Raw genomic sequence first — 24506 nt, 5'->3', positions numbered from 1 at the left:
TATGTGTGTGTGAGAATATATGTGAGTGTGAGGAGAATATATGTGTATGCGAGGAGAATATATGTGTATGTGAGGAGAATATATGTGTGTGAGGGGAATATATGTGTGTGTGAGGAGAATATATATATGTGAGGAGAATATGTGTGTGTTTGAGGAGATTATATGTATGTGAGGAGAATATATGTGTGTCAGACGAGAATATATGTGTATGTGAGGAGAATATATGTATGTGAGGAGAATATATGTGTATGTGAGGAGAATATATGTGTATGTGAGGAGAATATATGTGTATGTGAGGAGAATATATATGTGTGTGTGAGGAGAATATATGTGTGTGAGGAGAATATATGTGTGTGTGAGGAGAATATATGTGTCTGTGAGGAGAATATATGTATCTGAGGAGAATATATGTGTGTGCGGAGAATATATGTGTGTGAGAATATATGTGTGTGTGAGGAGAATATATGTGTGCGAGGAGAATATATATGTGTGAGGAGAACATATGTATGTGTGAGGAGAATATATGTGTGTGAGGAGAATATGTGTGTGAAGAGAATATATGTGTGTGTGAGGAGAATATATGTGTGTGAGGAGAATATATATGTGTGTGAAGAGAATATATGTGTGTGAAGAGAATATATGTGTGTGAGGAGAATATATGTGTGTGAGGAGAATATATGTGTGTGAGGAGAATACATGTATGTGTGAGGAGAATATATGTATGTGAGAGGGCCAGAATGAATAATGTATTGAACGGCCACCCATAAATAGCTGTGCATGTATATTTGTTCTGATTACATTACTTATTATCAAAAACTAGCAAGTCGACAACTTTGCTAACAGCCAAACATCAAGCAAGGCCAACAAGACAAGACATATCAGCCAGCTAATATCACTCACTAGTCTAACTCTTTACTCTGTACTCTTATTAGCTGATGCTGTTTTAGAGGCTGCTGAGCCTTGTTAGACAACCTGCTTGCCCAGCTCTGGTTTCCATCAGCATTCCCCTGTGCCTTTGGCCGAAAACACCTGCGGTACAAACACTAACACTCCCCCAGTGCTCTGAGCTCACAGTATGGGAAGCCTGGCTAATAAACTGAGCTAACATTAGCTAACAGCAGCTACAGCTCACTTCACTGTCCACAGGGAACTCTGTAAATCACTCTGTAAAGAGTTGAGGCGGAACAGCTGGAGAGCATCAGAGGGAAAACCAGAAAACATTTTTTCCATAAAATCAGTTTTCACTGTTTCACAGTAGACAACTGTGTTGTAGAGATCATACCAGAAGAACAAGTTAGTGAATTGCATGTGTATGGGGTGCAGAGTGGGAATGGGAACACCATTCACCTGATCACAAGTCAGTGTCGCATCAACACGAATAAATGTCTGTTATGTTATGGGTGAAAAGTTACACACTGTTGCTTTAAGGACAGTTTTTCAGGGACATGAACATACTGACTACTTTCACTGCACCAAAGATAAATGAAATTTGACATTATTTATTGCTGTAGTGGTAACATGCAAAACTCTAGCTGGTAGCTATTTTTGAGCTCATTTTCCCTCTCCCTGCTGAGTGACTCGTAGGTAGCCAGGAGCAGATCACCTCACAGCTATGACAAATGTCTGAAACGGTAATGTGAATGGATCTCCTTGACAGCTTTTGAGGGCTGACCAAAACGACTCATCTTTCATACAGAAGGAGATTTATAGATTGTCACCTCAGCACTTTTCGTCCATGTTCCCTCTCTCTTCAAATGCTCATTGTGGACCAGAGACCAGATGGGGGCAAAAAACAAAACACCAGGAGCCATTTTGTTATCCTTCTCAACTGCCATCCCCAGAACAAATGATGGCTTCAGGTGTGTATCAAACAGGAAACACACACAAGCCGACATTTTTGTAATGTTTCAGATCAGACAGGGGACCATAATAAAACCTCTTATGCTTGTATTGTTTCTCAGGAACAAACAGTTTCTGAATTACCTTCAGGCTGCCCTGAGGGGGTATGTCAAACCAGGCCACTGGAATCACTTCACAAAGCTTGATCTCACCAACACTGCTCTGCAGTCACTCACATCCATTAACAAATGTGTTAGGAAACCTTTGGCATTGAAAGGTAAAGACACTTAAATTAGAGTCAGAAGAAGATTCCTGTCTTTCTCTCAACTAGCTAACATAACTCATATACTGTATAATTCAAAAGTAATTAAACAAGTGAAAACAGCATTACACAGAACAGAGATGCCACCTGACCTCTCTAATAGATCTGTGCCATGCTGATATTATTCATCTTCAGTCTTGGAAGACAAAAACTCACGGATGAGACTGTACTGTATGCTTCATGCAGGGCTAAAGGTAAAATTAGCGATTTATCAGCTGCTGGAGAATAGTACATTGGACTTACAACATATAAAGACCAACCAGTAAATTTACGGATTGATTAGTTACAACTTTTAATGTGGGCTATTCAAACAGGCTGTGGAATGTGTGTTTTAGTTTCTGTGTCAGTGTTCAGTTCATGTTCTACAGTAAAACTCATTTTTAATCAGGTTTAGAACTTTATATCCAAAGATGTGCTATTTTATTCCTGCCAGTATTTTCAGATTGATGTTTTGGGCGAATGAAACCTCCAATCTTGTATTCTGTGTCTCTTGTGACCTCTCATAGAATTATTATGCATGTTTTCTTCAAGCGGGAAAAAAAAGAAAAAACAAATATTCCACCCCTTTAATGGTCACTGAGGCTGTGGCAAAGATCCGGGTGTGTAAGGACCATTTAGCGGTTTTGCTGTTCCCTGACAAAGCTTATTGCTTTGACAAGTCTCTGTCTCTAAGGTCCCAGTTCTTTCTGACTGCTTTAACCTTGTGATCCGGAAAAGCAGCCGTTCCTCTGGCTGACAGTCCCTGTACATCTCACATAAAGACTACACAGACAGAAAAGCAAAAGGAAGACACAGAGGCAGAAGTCGAGTGGTGTGATGTCCTTATCTAAAAGCTCAATGCCCTTCTTGGAAGCATTTACCACAAATATTGATTTCTGCCCCCTCTCTCTCTTCCCCTTCCCATCCTCATCCTTGACTCCTTTGTTTAATCATATCAGATTCAGAGGCCTGTTCAACATCGATAGAATTGATTGCCTGAGACAAAGCTGCCAATTTCTCTCTAAAACATTTTCTTTTTTACATCCAATTTTGGTATGTTCGAGCACTTGACTTTAAATTGATCTGACAGAATCAATTTACTTTAAGGACAAGTCTGAAAGGGAAATTGAAAATATGTTGATTAGCTCTGACTTGAGATTGTACTAGGTTCACAGTGATGGACTAGTTTAATATGACCACTTATTATTCACTTTATTTATTCATTCATTTGTTTTTATTTATTCAATTTGCTGTGAAAAAGCAATTTATGGATTGGACTCATCGTGTGACTATTTGCCTTCCCCTCACTCAGAGAGTAAAATCAACCTCTTGCTTCATTATTTTTAATTTTTAATATTTTTTTTAACACATCAAGAAATGCTGTGATGGATTACGATTCCTTTACAGCACTGGTTCTTAAACTGCGGCACAAGTACCACTGGAAGTACCTGGAGGAATCTCTGAAATATATATTTCTAATTAAAGAAATTCATTCAGAAACATGTAATACCGTCGTTACTACAAGAATTTAAATGAAAATACTATGAGATCCTGTAATATTTATTTTTCAGTATCATCTTGCTCCATAGTCATGTCACATTCATGCAGGTAGCGCGTAGCACGCATACATCCAGGATTATCTGAGCAGGTGTGATGGGGAAATTGTAAGTGGAGGTAAAATTCAAAAACTCTGCAATTATAACACTAAATGGGATAAGGATGAGAAGTGCAGATCAGGAGTACCCCTTTTCCACCCAAGTATCTTTGGCTCTTGAACTGGTTCCGTTCTTTCTATTCTTTCTATTTAAATCTTTCTCCTGGATGAACCGTTTGAAACTGAATAGGGTCTTTCTTACTGTATTTTAACATCTGATATACTCGTGGTATCTGGAGAGGTGGATATATTCTGAGGTGGTACATGATGCAAAAATATTGAGAAACACTGTAGCACTGTAGAAACACTGAAACATTACAGGACTTGATTTTCAGGGTCACTCACTAATAACTCACTGTACACTGTGTCAACATACATTAATCTACAGTTCATTTGTGACCAGTAGTGAGTTTAAAATATGTTATGAAGAGTTATGAATATAAAAGGACTGAGTATGCTTCCATGTACTTTACATTCATTCTAAAATAATATTATAGATGCAGATTTTGAAATTTGAATTATTTTTAAACCTAATACAAACACACAAACAATGATATAAGCACTGCATATATAGCATAAACTGTTATTGTCGTGCAAGTGAACAAAAATAAAAGAAATATTGGATAAGATAATATTGTGATTGTTCCAAACCAAATATGTATTTAATAAGAGCAACATTCTAATTAATTAAACTACAATAGATCACCTAAAGATTGCATGAGATTGATAAATCATCAATCAGTTCAACTCCACCTTCACTGTAACTCACTGCTTATAGGAAGGCAGTGCAAGGCTCTTTTCTGACAATCGATGGAAGGATGAAGAAAGTTTCTAGTCTTATGTTAATCTTCAACCTATAGAGAAGTGCATTATCAAAGCCCTTACACCCATCTTCGGTTTGCACAAACCCCTAGCATGGTCTCGTTGAGGATTGGGGATTTGAGGAAGAGAGCTCTATCTGTTATCCCAGATGATTCCTTGTGGGTTTTGTCTTCCTTTCTCTGCTCCGTCCATCCAGACAATGTAGGCCCAGTGCTGAGATGTCACAGTGTATCTCCCCAGCTTTTTTCTTTGGGTTGTGGATTGGCTCAGGGTGGCTTATAAGCCAGAGTGGCTTATAATCCTAGCTGACAGTTAAGTAATTATTGTGGAGGCAGGCTTTGCCCAAGACACTGGGTATTGAATAAGAGCTGTGGTAGCTATTGACAGGAGACAGGGGAATTCTATTTTTAACAGTGCGAGCCAGCATTGGTAGCGTGAGAAACTGGACACTTCAGGCTTAGATCACTTCAGCCAGTTTAAGTTTGACCATTTATTGTGGATCGAGTATTGTCACATACAAACATGCTTGGTTTTACTGTCACCTATGTCCCCGATACATATTCATAAAAGCACAAACCCTTAAGCTGCAGGTAACCATAGCAACAAAACTTCTGCTCAAGGCCACATTATCAGTTTATCCATCAGTCAAAGGACCTGAACATGTTAGATCCAGATATATGAACATCTGTCTTTTATTTTCTCTTTGTTGTGTAACTGTGATGATTCCTGGCTTCATGTAGCCCATGAACCTCCAGCCTTCGTTATTTTCTTATACATCATCATGTTTTAACATATGCAGCTATTTATCATTAGTCAGTATTCAGTATCAGTGCAGGTCAGCGCTGTAATATTCCAACTTTGTCTCCTAATGTTCACTGTCAGCAGTATTTTATGTTTTTTATCAATATCCTTTAAAGCATGATTTATTTTTGATGTTTCAGTCATTCAGATGGTAAATAGCACTAGTTAATCTGACTTACGATAGGATGCACTGATGTTTTCACAACTTTCCATCATATGGGACATATGAAATGAAACATATGAAACTTCAGGACCCAGTAAGAAGGTCCTGAAGTTTGAATCACTTCAGGGACTGTGGGTTTTTTCCAGCTTCTATTGAGAAGAATTATCCTGTGTGTGTGGCTGAGGTTGTGTGACCTGCCCTAAACATTTGATAGAGTTTGGAAAATAGATTTTCAGTGATTGGATCAGTTAGGACAGAACCAAAACATTTGTAATGTGTCCTGAGCTTTTAATGTCTAACCATCCTCCTGGAACTCTCGACACCCTCTCTGTGGTGTGAGAATGTCCCACTTCATCGACCACCATTGCTGTCCTCACCCATCTTTAGTTACTTAACCATCCTTCAGTTATGAAAAACAGTGTCATATAGCTGCAGTTTATAGGAGATATGGTTGCTTATGTTTTCAGCATCATTGAGCTGCAGTTCAAACAGTGATTGCATGCAGTTTGCCATGGGTTATTGTTCATACCACAATAACAGAATGCACTGTGGCAGGTCCTAACACAGCAGTGTATGCATGATTAAATGTTACAAATGCAAACTTTGACAAAATTAAAGAAATATAGGAGTCAGTATTAGACCTCTGCATCCTGTCAATGTAATATAAATATATAATATAAATATCAGATCTCTTATATAGAATATTTAAATCTGACTTATTCCATTTAAATGCAGATAACAGTTTCACATTATATAACCAGCTGCTATCGCTGCTCACAGACCTGTGCTCTGTGCCGACTTTACTTTTGTGCACACTGTATATCCATCAAAAATTACAGGTCTTCATGTCAGTTTTATGATGCGAATATGGAGTAGCGTGTGCATAATTTCAGGCACTGCATCTCCTAATATGATTATTTATCCTCTGCTTTTGTCTGCATTTCAGGTGGGGTGATATTTCAATCATAAATCATGAATGCAGCAGAGCCCCTGAATAATATGCCCTCCAACAGAGGGTCTTGTGTATTTATAATGGGGACACATAACACCATGCCTGCTTGCCCTTGTGTTCAGGTAAAGGTTCTCCTATATCATAGATCACATATATAGCTGTAGGCACTTGGGAGCTAAACAGCTTTGCCTCCTCCCACAGGCCATATTGTGGGTGCAGGAGTGTCACTTAAGACTGATTGATTGTATAGATGCAATTTGATTTTAGTCTCATGAAGTGGGACCTGCCAGTTGCTGGGGGTGGTCTGCTAGTTTTACTCATGCTGTTTGTTATGTGCTGTGGATATGGTTGGGACATTTCCTGAATTTCACTGAACTGAACACTCCTCAAATAAAGGTGTTATGTCTTGTCAATAGAAGTTCTTGCAGCTGTCATGCCCTTCATGTTCTCATAGAGGGGCTCTTTTTGCCTAATCACTGCCAATCAATTCTAAACACTACTCAGCCGCAGGCAAAGAAATCTTATCTTCTCAGACAATGACACTCTGATTTAGAAAACAGAGTCTTGCACATCGGCACAATGCCTGTCATATCTCAATAGAGTGTATTGAAATTAAATTCAGATTCTATTTTCTTCCTCCTCACTCCCTTCCCACCCCTGTTGTTTTTGTGATGCCAGAAATGATGTATGTTTTAGGCTGCGAGTGTTCAAGTGAGTAGACGTTTTTGAGCTTGAGGCAGACTCTCGATGAGCGCAAGGCTTTGTTCTTCTGAAAGGAACATGATGGGAGCACTTATTCTTCTCCCATTCTCTCCGTGCTGCCTGTCAGCATTGACTGGTGGCTGCCGGCTGAGTTTTCCCGAGCCTAACTTCTTCTCATTGGCAAGCAGGACACCTTCCTCTTCAATGGAGCCTTTACTGCCTCAGCTCTATTGAGCCCATGCTGGCTTTAACATGTGAACTGTAGTGTATGCTTTGCAGGGGACTGTCATATTTTATCCTGAGTAAAAACATGCAGCAATTCAATCCAATCATGGCCACATGCATTTGTGTTGTGTTGTAGGCGAAGAGAACTGATCTAAATCACAGCTAGTGATAGTTTTTGAGCATTTTTGTCTATATTAAAGTGCATACAATTGAAAGATGACAGAACAAAATGAAATGGACTGTCATTCATTAAAGGACCCACACAGGACTTGAGCATTGCCATTTCATGGTTAGCATGACTAAAATCCTCAGTCAGACTTTGAGAGGGATAGGGGCCTATTCCATTAAGCAAGTTTACCAGATAAGCAGAGATTATTTTGGTCTGACTAAATTTAAGTTAATTCCATTTCATAAATCAAATTCAACATTAGTTAAATTTTGATTAGTTTGGCAACTGGGTCTGCCCCTACCAAGTTTGTTTCCCAGGTTAATCGTGAGTTCTTGTAACACTGACCCAACGATGTGACTTATGATTTATTAACCACTACCAATCAGAAGATTTAAATTTACAGAAAATTCACTTCAGTTAATATTTACAATAATAACTATACAACAATAAATGAAAAGGTATAGATCTACATACATGTTTATATGGCATGTGATGCATAATGTTTAATGAATTAAGAAAAGGACGTGAACCCACTTCAGCTGTCAGGAACAATTCACTCCAATGAGAAGAACAAAAAAAATAAATTGTCATGTATAGCTCACTAATTTATCAAGCTATTTTTCAGGTTTACCTTCAAAGGCTTAAGCACTGTTATAGTAAATGTGTCAAACTCTGAAGTGTTTCTTGTTTCCTAAATGACTTTGTAGTAAATGTCAGATGTATCACACTTTGACAGGGACTGCACTTTCAGCTTATTTGAAAGGGACCATGTTGAAGATAAGTGTTTTTGTTCATTTTGTTTTGTTCAAACTATTACTTCAGTGGATGATAAATTTAAATAGAAATCCTGAAGAAGTCACTCATCGGCTGTTCCCCAGCTCAAGACATCTTTACTCTGAGCTTCTATGTTTATCCTGCCAACTGGAAGAGAAAAGAGAAAAAGTCTGAGGCTGACACGAGGCTGTTCCATCTCTCCAACACTCCACATATAGGCTGGTGTCCGTATCAGCAGGGAGCAGACCCTGGGAACAAAAGTCAACTTAAGAGGAGACATTAGCCCAGAGCCCAGAGCCTGCAGGAAGCCTCAGTACTGAAAAGTGAAATATATATATTTTTTTCTACTATGTCTTTTTTTTCCCTCTTAAGACAGAGACCATCTTGACTGAGAAGGTCTCATATGTATCTATCTCATATGAATGAGTTGTTCCAGAAGGTCCAGAGTGTTAATCAAAATGTTTTCATTGAATACCTGCAAGACATTTCAGAGTAGCATAGCAGCTTAGTTTTACTTATAACGCATAAAAAGTCTCTTTTTTTAAGCATAGAAGTGCTTCACACAACAAATGAGGGGGTTTGCCTGGCTCCAAATAAAGACAGGTCCTTTTAATTCTCCTAAACTTTATTGAGGCTGAACTTGCAGCTTGGGGGCCCCCTGGTGGCTGCAGGGCCCTATGCATCTGCATAGTCCATATAGCATAGCACAGCAAAAACCGGCTCTGCCTACATCGTCATAGTCTGCTCAAGCTGCTGTTGTTCATTTGTTTGATTAATTTGATCTACATTAGTGAGTGTATTATAACAGTAGCTACTCTTCCTTCAGTTTCCATTCATATTTTTATTCATGTTTTTTTTTTTTTTTAACTTTTCAAATACATCAATACACATCCTCAGAATATGGTTCAATACATAACAAACTGTAAGACAAAACAACAAACACCAAGCCTGTAAACATTAATATGATAGCTCTATATAATATAATAGAATTTTATTATAATTGCTATATAATTATTTCATTTAGTACATAATTGAAAAAAAAAACCCAAATCATTTTGTTGTTTTGTCAGTGAGAACGTTCTGTATGTGACACACAAACTGTGCCAGAATGACCTACAATGTACATAAATAGACAAAGAAGGCTGAGCCTACACTAGATACAATTCACATTTTACAATGTGGTGACCTTTGGGTCCTGACCTTTCCTTGCTCATGCATTGTCCAACTTCAAACACAGAAGAATCATCCTCTGGGGATCATGAATACCCACAGTGAATCTGAGTGCATTCAGGTCTGTGGTTGTTGAGAAAATGTGCTTTACCGAAGTGGCAGATGGACCAATGAACTGTCATTTCTATATGAAGACCCCAAAATAGTGAGAACAGACAGAGAGAGCGAGACAGTCAGTGAGAGAGCACAAATACACAGAGAACGTGCTCCATGTCACACACCACAGCTCTTAATTAGATGGTTTTATTTTGCTCTTACAGGGCTGACAGAATTCTCAGCTGAAGGTTGGGGTGAAAATAAAGCCACAAAACTCCACTGCAGTGGCATATAGGCAATATTGCAGTGGTAGCACTGACTACCCAGTTAATTCTATTAAGCACAAAATAAAACCCATTTCTTTCTCAGTGTCTCAGCGTGACTCAAAGCCTAATAATAAAAGATTTAAAATTCTATGAAAAGTAACTCATAAGGTCTGATTAGGAAAAAATATAAACCCAATCTACCGTGTGATTTAATGCATCCCTGTTAAAAAAAGAAAAGAAAAAGATCATATTTAAAAAGAAAAGGTGGAATTGAAGTTGTACCAATTTGCTGTTAGGGCAAAAAAATGTTTCACATTGGCCTTTTTCTCCTTTCACTCCCATGCATCAAATACACACAAATCATGGACGTATAGTCCTGACTTTCCTGAAGCCCTTTGGTATTTATTGTGTTTAGATGAATGCCCATGTCAGTAGCTGTGTGTCATTTTCCAAGGCATGATTGGGTGATGGGGGCCATTTTAGGCAAGCTGTAATCGGGCAGAAAGAGCCAATTGTCGCAGCAGCAGTGATGGATCTCTTTGTTTTGGCCGACCAGGATTTGGAGCTGCCAAGGGAAAGGGCATTTTGATTCATTTGAAGGCCTGCTGCCTTCATCACAGCCTGTTATATGGGGAGTGTGTTAGAGAGACACAGTCAGAGAGAGAGTGAGAGTGAGTGCGTGAATTTGTGCTGTTGTAATTCTCTTTACTCGTATTTATTGTAGTAGCTGAGTTTCTTCTCAGAGCAAAGAAAGGCTTTAGAGTGTTACACAAGATATGAAACATTTACCACAAGACCTCACTCAGACTTAAATACCATAGCATTGTTTCTTAAAGGAGCCATCCACCTATTTTACACATTCAGCTAAATGGTAGCCTACAGTAGAGAGCATATGTAGAATGCCTTTGCTGGTTCTAAAAGTCTGTGAAGTTCGAAATTTGAATCTGTAGTTTATATGTCAAGAACTACATAATGCTTTATAGCACTGACACCTGAATTCCACCAGGCACGGATGGGACACATTCCATGTGCCAGAGCTGCCAGAGCTAATTGCGGCTGTTTTAGTCAATGTTTCAAACCCCACCAGTTCTGCCACCATCCATTTCAGATGCATCCCAGTTCTGCATAGAATACCCAGCTGTTCTAGTTTTTGACAGACGCTGTGAGCAGCTCGTGTAAATCTGCACAGAGCAGCCCGAGCTGGCAGGAGGTTAAACACACAAAAAGCATTGAGCATCTGGTCAATATCCAAAATAAAACTAAACAAATCAGTGTAGTCTACTGGTTGTAAAACCACCCCTAAAGGGAAACAAATTGACTATGTGGTATATTTACATATTTAGAAGAACACAAATCAAGGAATTTTAGAAAATCTTACCCCTATAATACACTGCATGCGGAACGGCTCCCTGATTCGTATCGGCTCTGCCACAGTCAATGTGTCAGTTTCCGGTCCCGCTGCCGGAACGACTCCGGCAACCGGCAGCCCTCCTCAACACATACACAGAGCTTCTATTTTACACGGACGCCAGAGCACGGCGCATAAATTCAGCACAGAGCAGATCGTCCGGGGAAGGAAATCAGCTACAAAATAAAACCCCCGGTTGATTTTCAAAATAAAATACTCTGTGTTCACCGCGGATCGAGTTATAATAATATAATGGGCGGAGCCGACCTGAGGTCAACAGGTCAGAGGTTTTCAGGTGTCTTTTCACCCCGTCGACACCATGGATGAGGAGAAGTTGATTCTGGAGGTCCACATTTATGACACCTCACATCCTTTTTATTAAGGACACCAGAAAAAAGATGCGGCGTGGAATGCCATTAGAGGGGTCAAAGAGACTACAGCTGGCAATATCACACGATTATGCAAGCGTCACGAGAACGCACGAGATCTCTGGACACTCTGTGTCTGTCCGGCGGAGCCGCACTCTGCGCAACACAAATGGATTATGTGTGAGTTGGCGAATGGCGTAGTACGTTGCCATTCCGGAGCAGAGCTGTTCCGCATGCAGTGTATTTTAGGTGTAAGCCTCTAGCCCACGGCTCTAAATGTATGTATTGCATGTATTAAAGAAAACTCACTAACCAGCTTGGCCGGTGATAAATGAGGCACTTTACTATCTATTTTCTAGAGTTTCCTGATGGACAGTGAGGTAAACTGCTGCCAACTGTCGCTGCTGTTAGCTCAGTTTGTTAGCCCACTACAAACACTAACACACCGGGAGAGTGTTACACGGGACTCAAGGCCAACTCACACCGGACGCGGAACGGACGCGGAACGGCACCGCCGCGGCCACCGTAGCAAATAGAAGCCAGTCTAGTCAATAAGAGCACTCACACAGGGCGCGGCTCAGGCGCGGCTCAGAAGCGTCCCAGAAGCGGCTCTCCGCGCCACGGCGCGAGCTTTCCGCAGGATTTCTATTTCTTCCGCGAGCCGCGGCTGAACCTCGTAAATTTCAACAGAGCACTGCGCACCAGACAGGAAATCCGACACAGAATCAACGTAATAAACTTCCGCCCCCTTTCAAAGTAAAACACAATACACAGTTCATGTAGCTTTTTACAACTTCACACCAACATTACATCATGACCGGTGGCACCAGGTGATCAAAGATCGATCAAAGGGTCTCAACAAGAGACTAATTGTTGAAGTGGAACAACACAAGTGGAACAACGGCAGCGGAAAGGACCGTTCTTTGCCCGGCACTAACTCACACTGGACGCGGATCAGCCGTGGAACGGCAGCGGAGCGAGCCGGCCGTATTCACGCGAGATCACGCGAGAATCCTGGACATACCCGAGACCCCGCGATAAACAGTGTATAAAAAAAAAAACAACAACAAACAGCTGACTTTGTTTCTCCAACGTGGAGGAGATTATAAAACGCATTCCTGTGTGTCATAAATGATTGTGTGTTGTTCCACTTCAACAATTAGTCTCTTTTTGAGACCCTTTGATCGATCTTGATCACCTGGTGCCACCGGTCATGATGTAATGTTGTGTGTGAAGTTGTAAAAATACATGAACTGGTATTGTGTTTTATTTGAAAGGGGGCGGAAGTTTTTACGTTGATTCTGTGTCGGATTTCCTGTCTGGTGCGCAGTGCTCTGTTGAAATTTACGAGGTTTAGCCGCGGCTCGCGGAAAAAATAGAAATCCTGCGGAAAGCTCGCGCCGTGGCGCGGAGAGCCGCGCCTGAGCCGCGCCCTGTGTGAGTGCTCTCATTGACTAGACTGGCTTCTATTTGCTACGGTGACCGCGCGGGTTGCCGTTCCGCGTCCGTTCCGCGTCCGGTGTGAGTTGGCCTTCAGTGTTTGTACCACAGGCATTTTGTACCATTAGGAAGAGGAGCCATATTTATCACAGTGGTACTGCACACTTGAAACAGCGCTAAATGGCAAAAAATAAATAAATAAATAAAAATCACTAACTTCACAGTATTGCTTGGACCAAGAATGAAGTCTGTCCTCTGCTTTACATGTTTAAAACATCAGATGATGTCAATCAATAAAGCAATCAATTAGAAATGAAATGCTATAGTTCTAAAGTATCAAATTGGTGTTCTTGGAGGTAGAGGAGAAGTAAGATTAATAGTTATAAAAATATACACTTCACTCACTTTTGTTTTTTTCAAGGGTAGCTAGCTCACATTTGCAATTACAATGTGCAGATTCTGCTGATTTCTAATTCAAAGAGCTGCTTATGAAGCAGTCACCTCTGACCCCGGCTGCCACTCACGTTTGAAAATGCCAAGTGACATTTTCCTCTAATTCCTTTTTCAGTCATAACCAACTCTGTGACATTTGACTCCCGGACATTTGGTGGAATCACATTTTGATGTAAATACCTGCCATTTTCATATTGACACACACATTATTTATTTTTTTATATATTTATCTTTCACCCTAATCCAGCTAATCAGTAATTTTTTCATCACTTTCAATCAAATTTGAGCCAATTATCAGCATAATACAAATACTCAGCATACAGCTACATGTCATATTCTGTTCTTAAATATATCACATTATACATGGAGGCAAACCAGTGTACTGTCCACATTTGTATTCACTTTACAACATTAGCATGAGGCGCAATCATGTCCATCAACAGCACACTCCCACCTGGAGCAATTTTATCATGCATGTGTCCATTATGAAGTCTACCTCATTTGACCATTCTCTAGTGTGAACAGCCCACAGAATTAAACTAGATTAGAATTATGAAGTATGTAATGTGAAATGTGTGTGATGCACATGGGACAGAGCGGAGGAGGGAGGTCACTGAGAGGGGTGAGTTGGAAAAGAAAATGTGGCATTGGGAATGGGGACAGGATGTGAGGATGTGCGGGGTACAGGGACAGATGTTTTCCCTCAAAAAAATGATTGCATTTGCAATGTAAAACCAATCTTCACTGCCTTGTTCTTATTACATGCACCACGACCCCAGGAGTGAATCAGACGAAAGCAGTCAAATAACTGTTGTGACAGATAATAATGGGATATGAGCAGATGGTTTTCTCACTATATGGAAATGCTTGAGCTCTTCAATCTCATCCTTCAAACCCCCCGACTGGAGCAGCCGGCCAGAGACAGAGGGGAGAGGCTGTTCAGAACTGGAGATCAGATTGGCCCAGGTAGACACATATGGAAAGCTCTCCCCTGTCTTACCAACACAATAGTTGTGGGGATGAAATAATCCCCTGCCCCTGGCACGCAGCCCATTTGGGATCCCCTAAAAAAGGTGTTGTGTGTGTAGATATATATTGAAAGGTGCTGTGCGTATTGGCATGCAGTGAAAGGAGTGAGGGATTGGCACCTTGTGAAGAGTTCCTGTGTTTATTAGGCTGAGATGATGAATAGAATGGCAGGCTTGTAGGCTGTGTAGTCTGCTGCCTGATTAGGTTTGGGCCAAATGCCAAAGACAGCGTTTGGCTGGTTTTCCTTCATATCTGATTATTTTGTTTAGTACCATTGGTCTATGACAGTGCAGTGTCTTCATATGTGGACAATGAAAGCATTCAAAAATGACCCACGGCTAATAGTGTTCCCTGATCCTACATCTCTGTGGTAAACGTTTAGTTGAATTAAAACTAGTAGTCTAAGACTAAACAAACTACAACTGCCATAGTTAAAAATAAGAATACCAAACAGTCCACCCCGACCCCCTCCCTGAAGGCAGATTTGTCTGCAAACATCGTCCCATTTCGCTCCTAGTCCATTTGGTGGGTGAAACTGCCCTCTTCAGTACAAGAACAGTGAAACCCTTAGGGTCTTTCATTACAAGATGCAGTTTGTTTGCAGGTTCACATGCCTAAATAATGTATGTTCCCACTTGCCTTCCACATTACACAAATTAGCCTAATTATGTGAGGTGCAAAATACGAGAGAGAGGGTGAGCATAAAAGAAAACTAAACAGAAAATAAAAGTTTAAAGGGAAACTTTGAAACGCTGATCACGTCACACACTCTACTGTTTCCTACTAATCCACTTCCTGCAGATGTTAAATGAAAAGTCTACCAGCGATGAGTAGGATGGTTTTCATCAATACTTTATTGACCTACATGGCTTATATTTTGTAGAGGAGACTTTAGGCCTATACTTTCTTTTCACAGTTCACACAAACAGTACAGTGGTGGATAACTTGTTGAGGTTAATGCATTTGTTGAGAAACATTAGTCATCCAGCAACACAAAGTAAACAGGCTCTGTCTCTGCATTCTCCAGCCCTGGTCTGCTTCATCTTTCATGTAGGCAAGCTCCATCGCTACAGCAACACAGAGGAAAGAAAGATATCAGCTCTTGTGACATCTGATTTAATTCCATTGTGGAATACACGCGCATGCACACACACACACACACACACACAGAAAAAGAGAGAAAGAGAGAGAAAGAGAGAGAGAAATAAGAGCAAACAGATCATTTGTGTCTCTGTTTGTGGCTCATGAGATGAATGACTCCCAGACGAGGCCACTGTGGCATGAAATCCTAAGATGCAATCATCTTCTCGCAACAGGATGCTGTTTCATGAGAGGGGAATGAACTCCAATGTTTCATTCACTTTTATTATTTATTATTATTTACTTTTTTTTTTCTTTTTATTGCTTGCTGCTTTGATATTTTCTGTTCACCAAGTCAGTATTTTAACACCCCAGGCCTTTGATTTGAGAAGGACATCAAAGTTTCTTGAAATTTTTTGTTGACTCACTTTCAAAAACAAGCCCCTCTGTAAAAACTAGTTCAGAAACTATTTTTAAGATAGAAAAACGCTGATTATTGTCAGGTCTCAATATTAGTCATAATGGTTTATTTGTTTGTTTTAATTTAAAAATCAAATTTGGTAAAGATCTAAATTCATAGATAATGTATGGATTGACCCTTAAACAACATGACAACTGGGACAGCTGCTGTAAACGCTGCTGTTTTTGAGAGTAATATCAATTTCCAAAAACTTGAACAAAAAAAACTTAATTAATAATAACTAATAATAAAATAAAAATGACATTTACTCTATAGAATTGTTGAATTAGTTTAAATTATATTTACATAAATATTTTTACAGCAGATTTGTACTTCAATCTATTCTGAATGTGGGTTTGCCATTATTTCAGATCATAATGTCACATGATACATAAATCCATTCTTCTCTTGCTTCCTGTGGCCAGTGCTGCTGCCATGTTTGTTCATTACTCGTTTTTTCTTTTTCTCTCGATCAGAAAGCAACATGTTCCTGAAACCTTTTGGATATTTGTTCAGCGCTACAGTCGCCATAGCACTCATCAAACTGTGTCTTACTTCTGTCACTAGCTTGATTACTTTTCAGTGTGCAATCGTTCTGACGTGGGTTGAGAGCTTTCCTCACAATATGTTCCCTGACCTTTTTGACTTATATAAAATGGATAATGTGTCTTCAAGTGTTGTCTAACACTTTGACTGTGAGCCAAAATGGAGACACAAGAAATGTAAGAAAGAGGCTGGTTTTATGTTTGAATCATGGAGGTTCCTTCATAACCTTCAGGAACAGTCTTTACAATGCACAGAGCGCAAATCTCTACCTACAAGCTTCTGGAGCTTTCCAGCCACATTTTACTGCCTTGGGGAGTAAAAGTCATACACTTATGTCCATTTATTATCATGATGTTTTGACTTTTCAATCTTGTCTCTGACACTAAACCCAAGCCTGTTTGTTTCTACTGAAGCTGTAAATCCTTAAAAATGACTCACATTGTTTGATTTTTATTCACACTCACACACATCTTGTGGCTGTACTCATGTCAGTGTCAGTCAGTGGGTTCATTACTTCAAATGTAAATATCTGAATAACCATTGGATAGCTTTCCATAACATTTTGTAAAACATTCATGGTCCTGAGAGGATGAATTCTAATGACTCTGGTGATCCCCTAGATCCTCTAGCACCACCTTTATGGTTGGCTATATGTGACCAAAATGCCTGCTAAACTGTGTTTAATTGGTACATTTTAGTGAACACTAAACTGAGGTTAATGAAGAAGAAGAAGAAGATATACTTTATTAATCCCTCAATCCACTTTATTTTATTTTGACATGCATTTTAACCCAGACACACACATGCAGTACAAGGTACAAGGGCTCATAGACATGCAAACGTGGAGAGAGATGGTGGAGTGAGAAGTGCCCAGCGAGCAGTTGTGGGGGAATCAGTGCCTTGCTCAAGGGCACCGATCCCGGCAGTGCCCAGGAGGTGAACTGGCACCTCTCCAGCTACCAGTTCACCTTCCATATTTTTGGTCCATGTGGGACTTGAACCGGCCACCCTCCGGTTCCCAAGCCAAATCCCTATGGACTGAGCTACTGCCGCCCCTAATATGGCAAACACTGGCCTCATATTGTCAGAATACTGAAATGAGATGTGGCCATACAAAACTATGGAAGAAAATGAACAATGAATGTGGACTGAATTGTTTGGTGGGCTTTGGTTCTGAAGTTTAAGTGTAACTGGATTCTTGTTGTTCAGTGGCTGATCACATGTAACACTTTCTTCAAAGATGTTCAGAAAGAGACCTTTTGAAATCATTGCTAATATCATTTAAATCCACAGTAACATTTCCTCTCAAGATTAGTGTTTCAATGATGATCCATTTGTATCATTTATGTCATTTATGTTGACAGATGGTGTAAGCGTTTAAGTACACATAAAACCTCACAAAAAACACTCCACCTATGAAAAAAGTCATTCATGAAAAATAAGTATTACCTGAAGAAGGTGCAATGAGGCGTTTAGTGCAGCTCTAAACTGTTTACACGTTTGCATGCCATTTCAATCAATGCAGCTAAAATCTTAATATTATGGTACATAATAATTATGTCAATATAGTGAATTAAATAAATAAATGGTAGTGGACTCAAATAGTAAACACTAACCTGAGACCAAAATCAGTTTAAACATTTAATTGAACAAGAGGATTGAGTGCAGTGGCATCTTGCAGTGATTGAATCCAGAACAGTTCAGAAGGCAGGTGCAAAGGCCTGGACATGGCAGGTTCCTGGAGCATGGGCGATCCAAAAAACAGGTTTCCACTTCACAAAATTCATTGGAGCGTTCGTTACCACAAGGTGACTGAAAGGTCTGGCTGAGTCTGGGAGGTTGAGTAGGTCTTTGACATGAGTTGATTAGATATATGAGCAAGGAAGACATCAGGACAGACTGTACTTATAAAGTGCTTTCCTAGTCTAACGACCACTCAAGGCACTTTCACACTGTACATGTCACATTCAGAATCAGAATCACTTTTATTCGCCAGGTATATAAACACACACTAGGAATTTGCTTCCGGTTATACTTTGCTCTCTTGGTACAGGCATCAAACATATATAGACACAGGCACAGTTAAAAACAAAACAGAGGACTTGACAGGTAAACATAGACATAAACAAGAACAAAGACAAAAGCTATGTACATGTAAAAAGGTAAATATATATATACATAAATATCTATGTGTATAGACAAGGAAGATTTCTTTTCAATGCAATGGTGACATATGTGCAAGGATGAAATAATAAATATAAATATACAGTGTGCACAGTATGACAGTATGAGTGAAGATGATATTTACATACAGTAGATCATTTGTAATTTACAGATATTATACAGCTGATTTTACTGACATTTAAGTCCGGTTTTAGCAGTTCATCACAGAGACAGCCTGAGGGAAAAAACTGATCATGTGTCTGGATGTTTTGGCATGCAGAGCTCTGTAGCGCCTCCCAGAGGGGAGAGGTTTAAACAGGTTGTGACCAGGGTGTGATGGTCTGTAGAGATGTTACCTGCCCGTTTCCTGACTCTGGACAGGTACAGGTCCTGGATGGAGGGCAGACTGAAACCAATCATTTTCTCTGCAAGTCTGTTCTTTTCCTGTTTGGTGGATCCAAACCAAACAGAGATTGAAGAGCAGAGAACAGAATGATGGCAGAGTAGAACTGTGTCAGCAGCTCCGTCTGCAGGTTGAGCTTCCTAAGCTGGCACAGGAAGAACAACCTCTGCTGGGCCTTTTTGAGGATAGTGACTGTGTTGGTCTCCCACTTCAGGTCCTGGGAGATCGTGGAGCCCAGAAACCTGAAGGTTTCAACAGCAGACACAGTGTTGTTGGTGATGGTGATTGGTGGCAGAGTGGTGGGGCTCCTCCTAAAGTCCACTGTCATCTCCACAGTTTTGAGTGTGTTTAGCTCCAGATTGTTCTGACCACACCAGCAGACCAGCCGTTCAACCTCCCTGTATGCAGACTCGTCATCGCCCTGGATGAGGCCGATAACTGCTGTGTCGTCTGCAAACTTCAGGAGCTTAACAGACGAGTCTCTTGAGGTGCAGTCATTGGTGAAAAGGGAGAAGAGCAGTCGGGAGAGCACACACCCCTGGGGGATGCCAGTACTGATAGTCTGGGTACTGGATGTGATGCTCCCCAGCCTCACCTACTGCTTCCTGTCAGTCAGGAAGTTTGTAACTGACAGGTGGAGGAGGGCACAGCGAGCTAGGTGAGTTTGGACTGGAGGATGTCTGGAACGTTGGTGTTGAACGCCGAACTAAAGTCCACAGACAGAATCCTGGTGTACGTCCCTGCAGTGTCAAGGTGTTTCAGGATGTAGTGCAGGCCCATGTTGATTGCATCATCCGCTGACCTGTTTGCCCGGTAGGCAAACTGCAGAGGGTCCAGCAGGGGGTCTGTGATGTCCTTCAGGTGTGACAACACCAGTCTCTCAAAGGACTTCATGACTACAGATGTGAGGGCGACGGGGCTGTAGTCATTTAGTCCTGTGATGGTGGATTTCTTAGGGACCGGGATTATTGTGGAACGTTTGAAGCATAAGGAGACTACGCACAGCTCCAGGGATCTGTTGAAGATCTGGGTGAAGATGGGGGCCAGCTGGTCAGCACAGAACTTCAGGTAGGAGGGTGACATACCGTCTGGGCCGGGTGCCTTCCTGATCTTCTGTCTGTGGAAAAGTTGACAGACATCCTCTTCACAGATCTTGAGTACAGTACTGGTGGGGGGTCAGAGAGGAGAGGTGGCAGAATGGCAGGGGGTGTAGATGGGTCTTTAATATCTGAGTGGAGGAGAGGTGTGAATGTGTCGAATCTGCAGTAGAACACATTCAGCTCATCAGCCAGTTGATGGTTCACTGCAGTGTTGGGGGATGGTCTCCTGTAGTTGGTGAGGTTCTGCAGGCCTCTCCACACTGACGCTGGGTCATTGGCTGAAAGGCTGTTTTTGATATTCTCAGCGTAGCTGCTTTCACCTCCGTCGTCAGTGTGTTTCTGGCCTGGCTGTACAGGACTCTGTCCCCACTTCTATAGGCCAAGCTGGCCCAGCCAAGCTGCCTGAGTTTTGCAGTGAACCATGGTTTGTTGTTGTTGTATGTGCAGAAGGTCTTGATCTTGTATCGATCTGATACCGATACCGACTTAGTATCGATACTATCGATATTTGGATCGATCCACCCACCACTAGTTTCTATCTGTTATATTTAAATGAAGAAAGTTCAGCTAGTTCACAGAACAATACAAAGGCTGGGCCAGTACTGCAGAATGTGACGGCCATGTTTGGTCTGGTAGTTCTGTGAATTAACCACACCCCCTTTATTCCAATATAAAGAGAACTTAAATTAAAAAATTAATCACACATCAAAGATCAAATTTTTTTAGATTTCATTTATTTTGGTCATTTTGTTTTATTTATTTCATTGTATATTTGTTTATTCATGTATTCATTCATATTTGGTTATTTATTGATTAAAATAGCGTTCCAAAAAAATGAGCAGTGATTAATCAGTCTTTTTTGTTATCAACTGAAACCACTAAGGAAACCTCAGATTCAATATGCTGCATCCCCCTCCCCTGTCCTCCACTCCAACACTAAACTAGAAAGAAAAACGCTTCACCAAAATGGGAAGGAAAACTAAGAAGATTATCAAACAAAAACACTCACTCAAAATGAGGAGGAAACAGAACTATCTATAGCTACGACCTAATCTCCTAAACTGGCTAAAAAACAAAAACGATCCCGGAGGATGAAAAACTTAATCAAAAGAAAAGACAATCAAACAGAAAACGATCCCGTAGGACGAAAACAGGCTACAAAATACTATCTTCACTGAAACTTAAGGCTATGAAACTTACTAGACAAGAAACGTGAAACAGGCTTGGAAACAAGGAACGGCTTGGGTGCGACGACAGAACGAACGAAGACACTTCGGCACGGGACAAGGGGAAACGCAGACTATATATACACACATGAGGGAAATGGGGAACAGGTGGAAACAATCAGGGCGGGGAAGACAATCAGACTGGTGACACATGAGGAAGGGCAAGTGACCTGAAACGAGAGGAGAATAATCTTTCAAAATAAAACAGGAAATGACAAAACATAACAAAAACCCAGCTTGACCTCACCGCGGTGTGACAGAAGCAAGCGTTTAGCCCACCAGAATTTGTTAACTTGCTCAGATTTGACCATTTCCCCAGCGTATGTTCTTCTAAACATGCTTCTACATGGATCTTCTACACTAGATTCTCTTTGCTTTTTCTGTGCCTGGCTTCCACACACTCAAGGTGGTCTGTGTAAATTGACGCGTGCTGCTCGCTGTAATGAAGATTCTTCACCATCCTTCAGATCTGGCGTTTTTTTGCACCAATGGGTAATCGTGGCTTTTTTTTTTGTTAATGAACTGACACTGCTCAAAAAATAATAATGCATTTTAATCAATATTGTTGTCAATTATTGACATATCCAAGGGTATAATAATTCTCTCTAAAAAAAATTACAGTTTGCACAAATATTTCATATGTTGTGTTTTTATCATTTATAATATGTGGGTCCATATTCCCAAAATGGCATTTAATGGTTAAAATTATTTTAAAAATACATAAAAAAATTGATAGTTATGATTAGGACTGAAGATTTAATGCAGTGAAAGTGAAAACATTTTTTGTATCGAACGGTCGCTTGCACAAACTTTTTTGAGGGGAGCACAAGGGTTAAGTATGACCCTGAAATTGAATTTAAAAACTGCACTTATGAGTTGAAACAAACATGACTTCTTTTCATCCTGTGAAACTGTCGAACATGCCATGTTTGGACCAATACCACAACTGACACTTGTCTGTGTCCTTTGACTTACAGTAATACCTTAAGACAGAAATATTAATCCAACACAGAAGAATGTCAGTGAGGGGATGACCCATAATGCTCCTTATATTTTAAGAACAGAAAACTACTGCTACGAGCTGTGGTGTATCCCACTGTATACAGTGTGTTTTACAGACAGGAATAATAGCAGCATATTAATGAATTAAAAGTTAAGAACATGACTGCCTCTGAAAGGTTCTACTTTTCGGTCCTGCAGAATGTTATGATCCTTTACTTTAGTCTAATGATGTAAATCTCAAATAGGGATGGTAGTTCCTGTGATTTTTGATGCTGTGCGTCTTTTTGAGGTGTTTTTATGACACAGTTACTCCAAAAATGAGACTACCCTCAATCCCTGTATGATAATATTTCATCATACCTTCCAATGATATGGTGAACTTTTTCAGCAGTCATAAAATAAAAGTTTTTCTGCTGCGCCTTCTTCAGCACTGTTGTAGTGTTGACATCCCACTTTAAAAAAGAGGAGATTATGATGTTGACCGTGACATGAAATTTACTACTGCTTTGTGAGACACTGAACTCTAAGTTGTCAGCTGTACACTAGCCCACCAAAGAATTAAATCGTATTTGTGTAAACTGTTAAGTTGTATCATTGAGGTTTGATTGAAACTAGAACCTTTGAACAGATGAGGAACAGGAAAGAGTAATTTATGTACCATACATGAACATCAACATTGGAGACAAAATACATCCCTGTGGACAGTGTTAATAAACCAAGCTTGTTATTAACTTTGACTGCTTCCTCCCCTGCAAGAAGTCCAGTGACCCAGAGACATTTGGACTCCCAGTTGGAGTTGGTTTATCACAGCCTGGATCGTAGAGTTTCCATTTCACACATCATTTCAGCACAAAGACCAAATCATTCAGTTTTTTAAAAGAGACCAAGGCACTGTCCATTTCTGTTTGTGAACAAAGTAAACCACTTAAAGTTTATTATCCTTGACCTTGACCTGCATTCTTTTCAGTAAACACACAGAGTGGATTTTTACATTTATATCATAGCTGCAGAGGTGCACATAGTTGGAGCATTGAGAACCAGAGACAGCGGTTTAAGATCATTTCAAAGAGTGAATATGAGTGAGGTCTGACTTTCTGTTTCAAGTTATAAATAGTTGAATCTGTCATTAGAACAGAATTCCTTAACAGAAATTGTTCAGATGTGTTGGTGTGCCCTCTAAGACCAGTGGAGCGTTTTCGGGATCTTCAGCCAGATGAGGTGGCAGATTTATTCAGCACCACTCAGAGAGTCGCCAACCTCGTGGAGAAGCTCTTCAATGCCACGTCGCTCACCATTGCCATCCAGGTAAAACACACTTCATACGTAGTAAGTTTGTAGTAAGGAGTTAGACACACAATGGTGGGACTACGGTGGCCCTGAAGTGCAAAACACAACAGCAAATTCAAAAACACAATAGCAAATTAAATAACACAACATCAAATCGAATAACATAACAGCAAATCGAATAACACAACAGCAAATTCAAAAACACAATAGCAAATCAAATAACACAGCAGCAAATTCAAAAACACAATAGCAAATCAAATAACACATTAGCAAATTCAAAACGGAAAGGGTAGGTACCCTCGGGCGACATGAATCGTCGCTGATTGGACTGGTGGTCCTTTGAACCGGAAATACATGGCTTACATGTTTTCAAAATATGAGCGCTGTTAGTGACAACGTACGCGCTGCTATTAAAGAATATTTTAATGCACAACATGGATACGTGATACTACGGAAGTGCCAATATCTTTCTAACTTTACCGAAGTGCAGTGGCAATGAGGCACCTTTCCTTATCTCGTAATTACAAGATCTATTCTCGTAATTACGAGATAAAGTGTCTATTTTTTTTTTTTAATCCAGTGAATATTATGCGTTTCCGTAGTGACA

The 24506-nt window shown here is 40.3% G+C and overlaps 1 protein-coding gene across 1 annotated transcript in view; it reads left to right on the top strand.

The window, feature by feature from the left end:
* fhit (fragile histidine triad diadenosine triphosphatase) overlaps positions 1-23965 on the top strand; it is a 168126-nt gene extending 144161 nt beyond the window's left edge. The window contains exon 2 of the mRNA XM_027273132.1: positions 23772-23965. Within this exon, the coding sequence (XP_027128933.1) occupies positions 23772-23950 (179 nt within the window). The 3' untranslated portion in view covers positions 23951-23965. The remainder of the gene's footprint in view (positions 1-23771) is intronic.
* Positions 23966-24506: the final 541 nt, after the last annotated feature.

The sequence above is a fragment of the Larimichthys crocea genome, chromosome XXI (assembly GCF_000972845.2).
Source record: "Larimichthys crocea isolate SSNF chromosome XXI, L_crocea_2.0, whole genome shotgun sequence".
NCBI lineage: Eukaryota > Metazoa > Chordata > Actinopteri > Sciaenidae > Larimichthys > Larimichthys crocea.
This window is presented reverse-complemented; position numbering and strand designations above follow the sequence as displayed.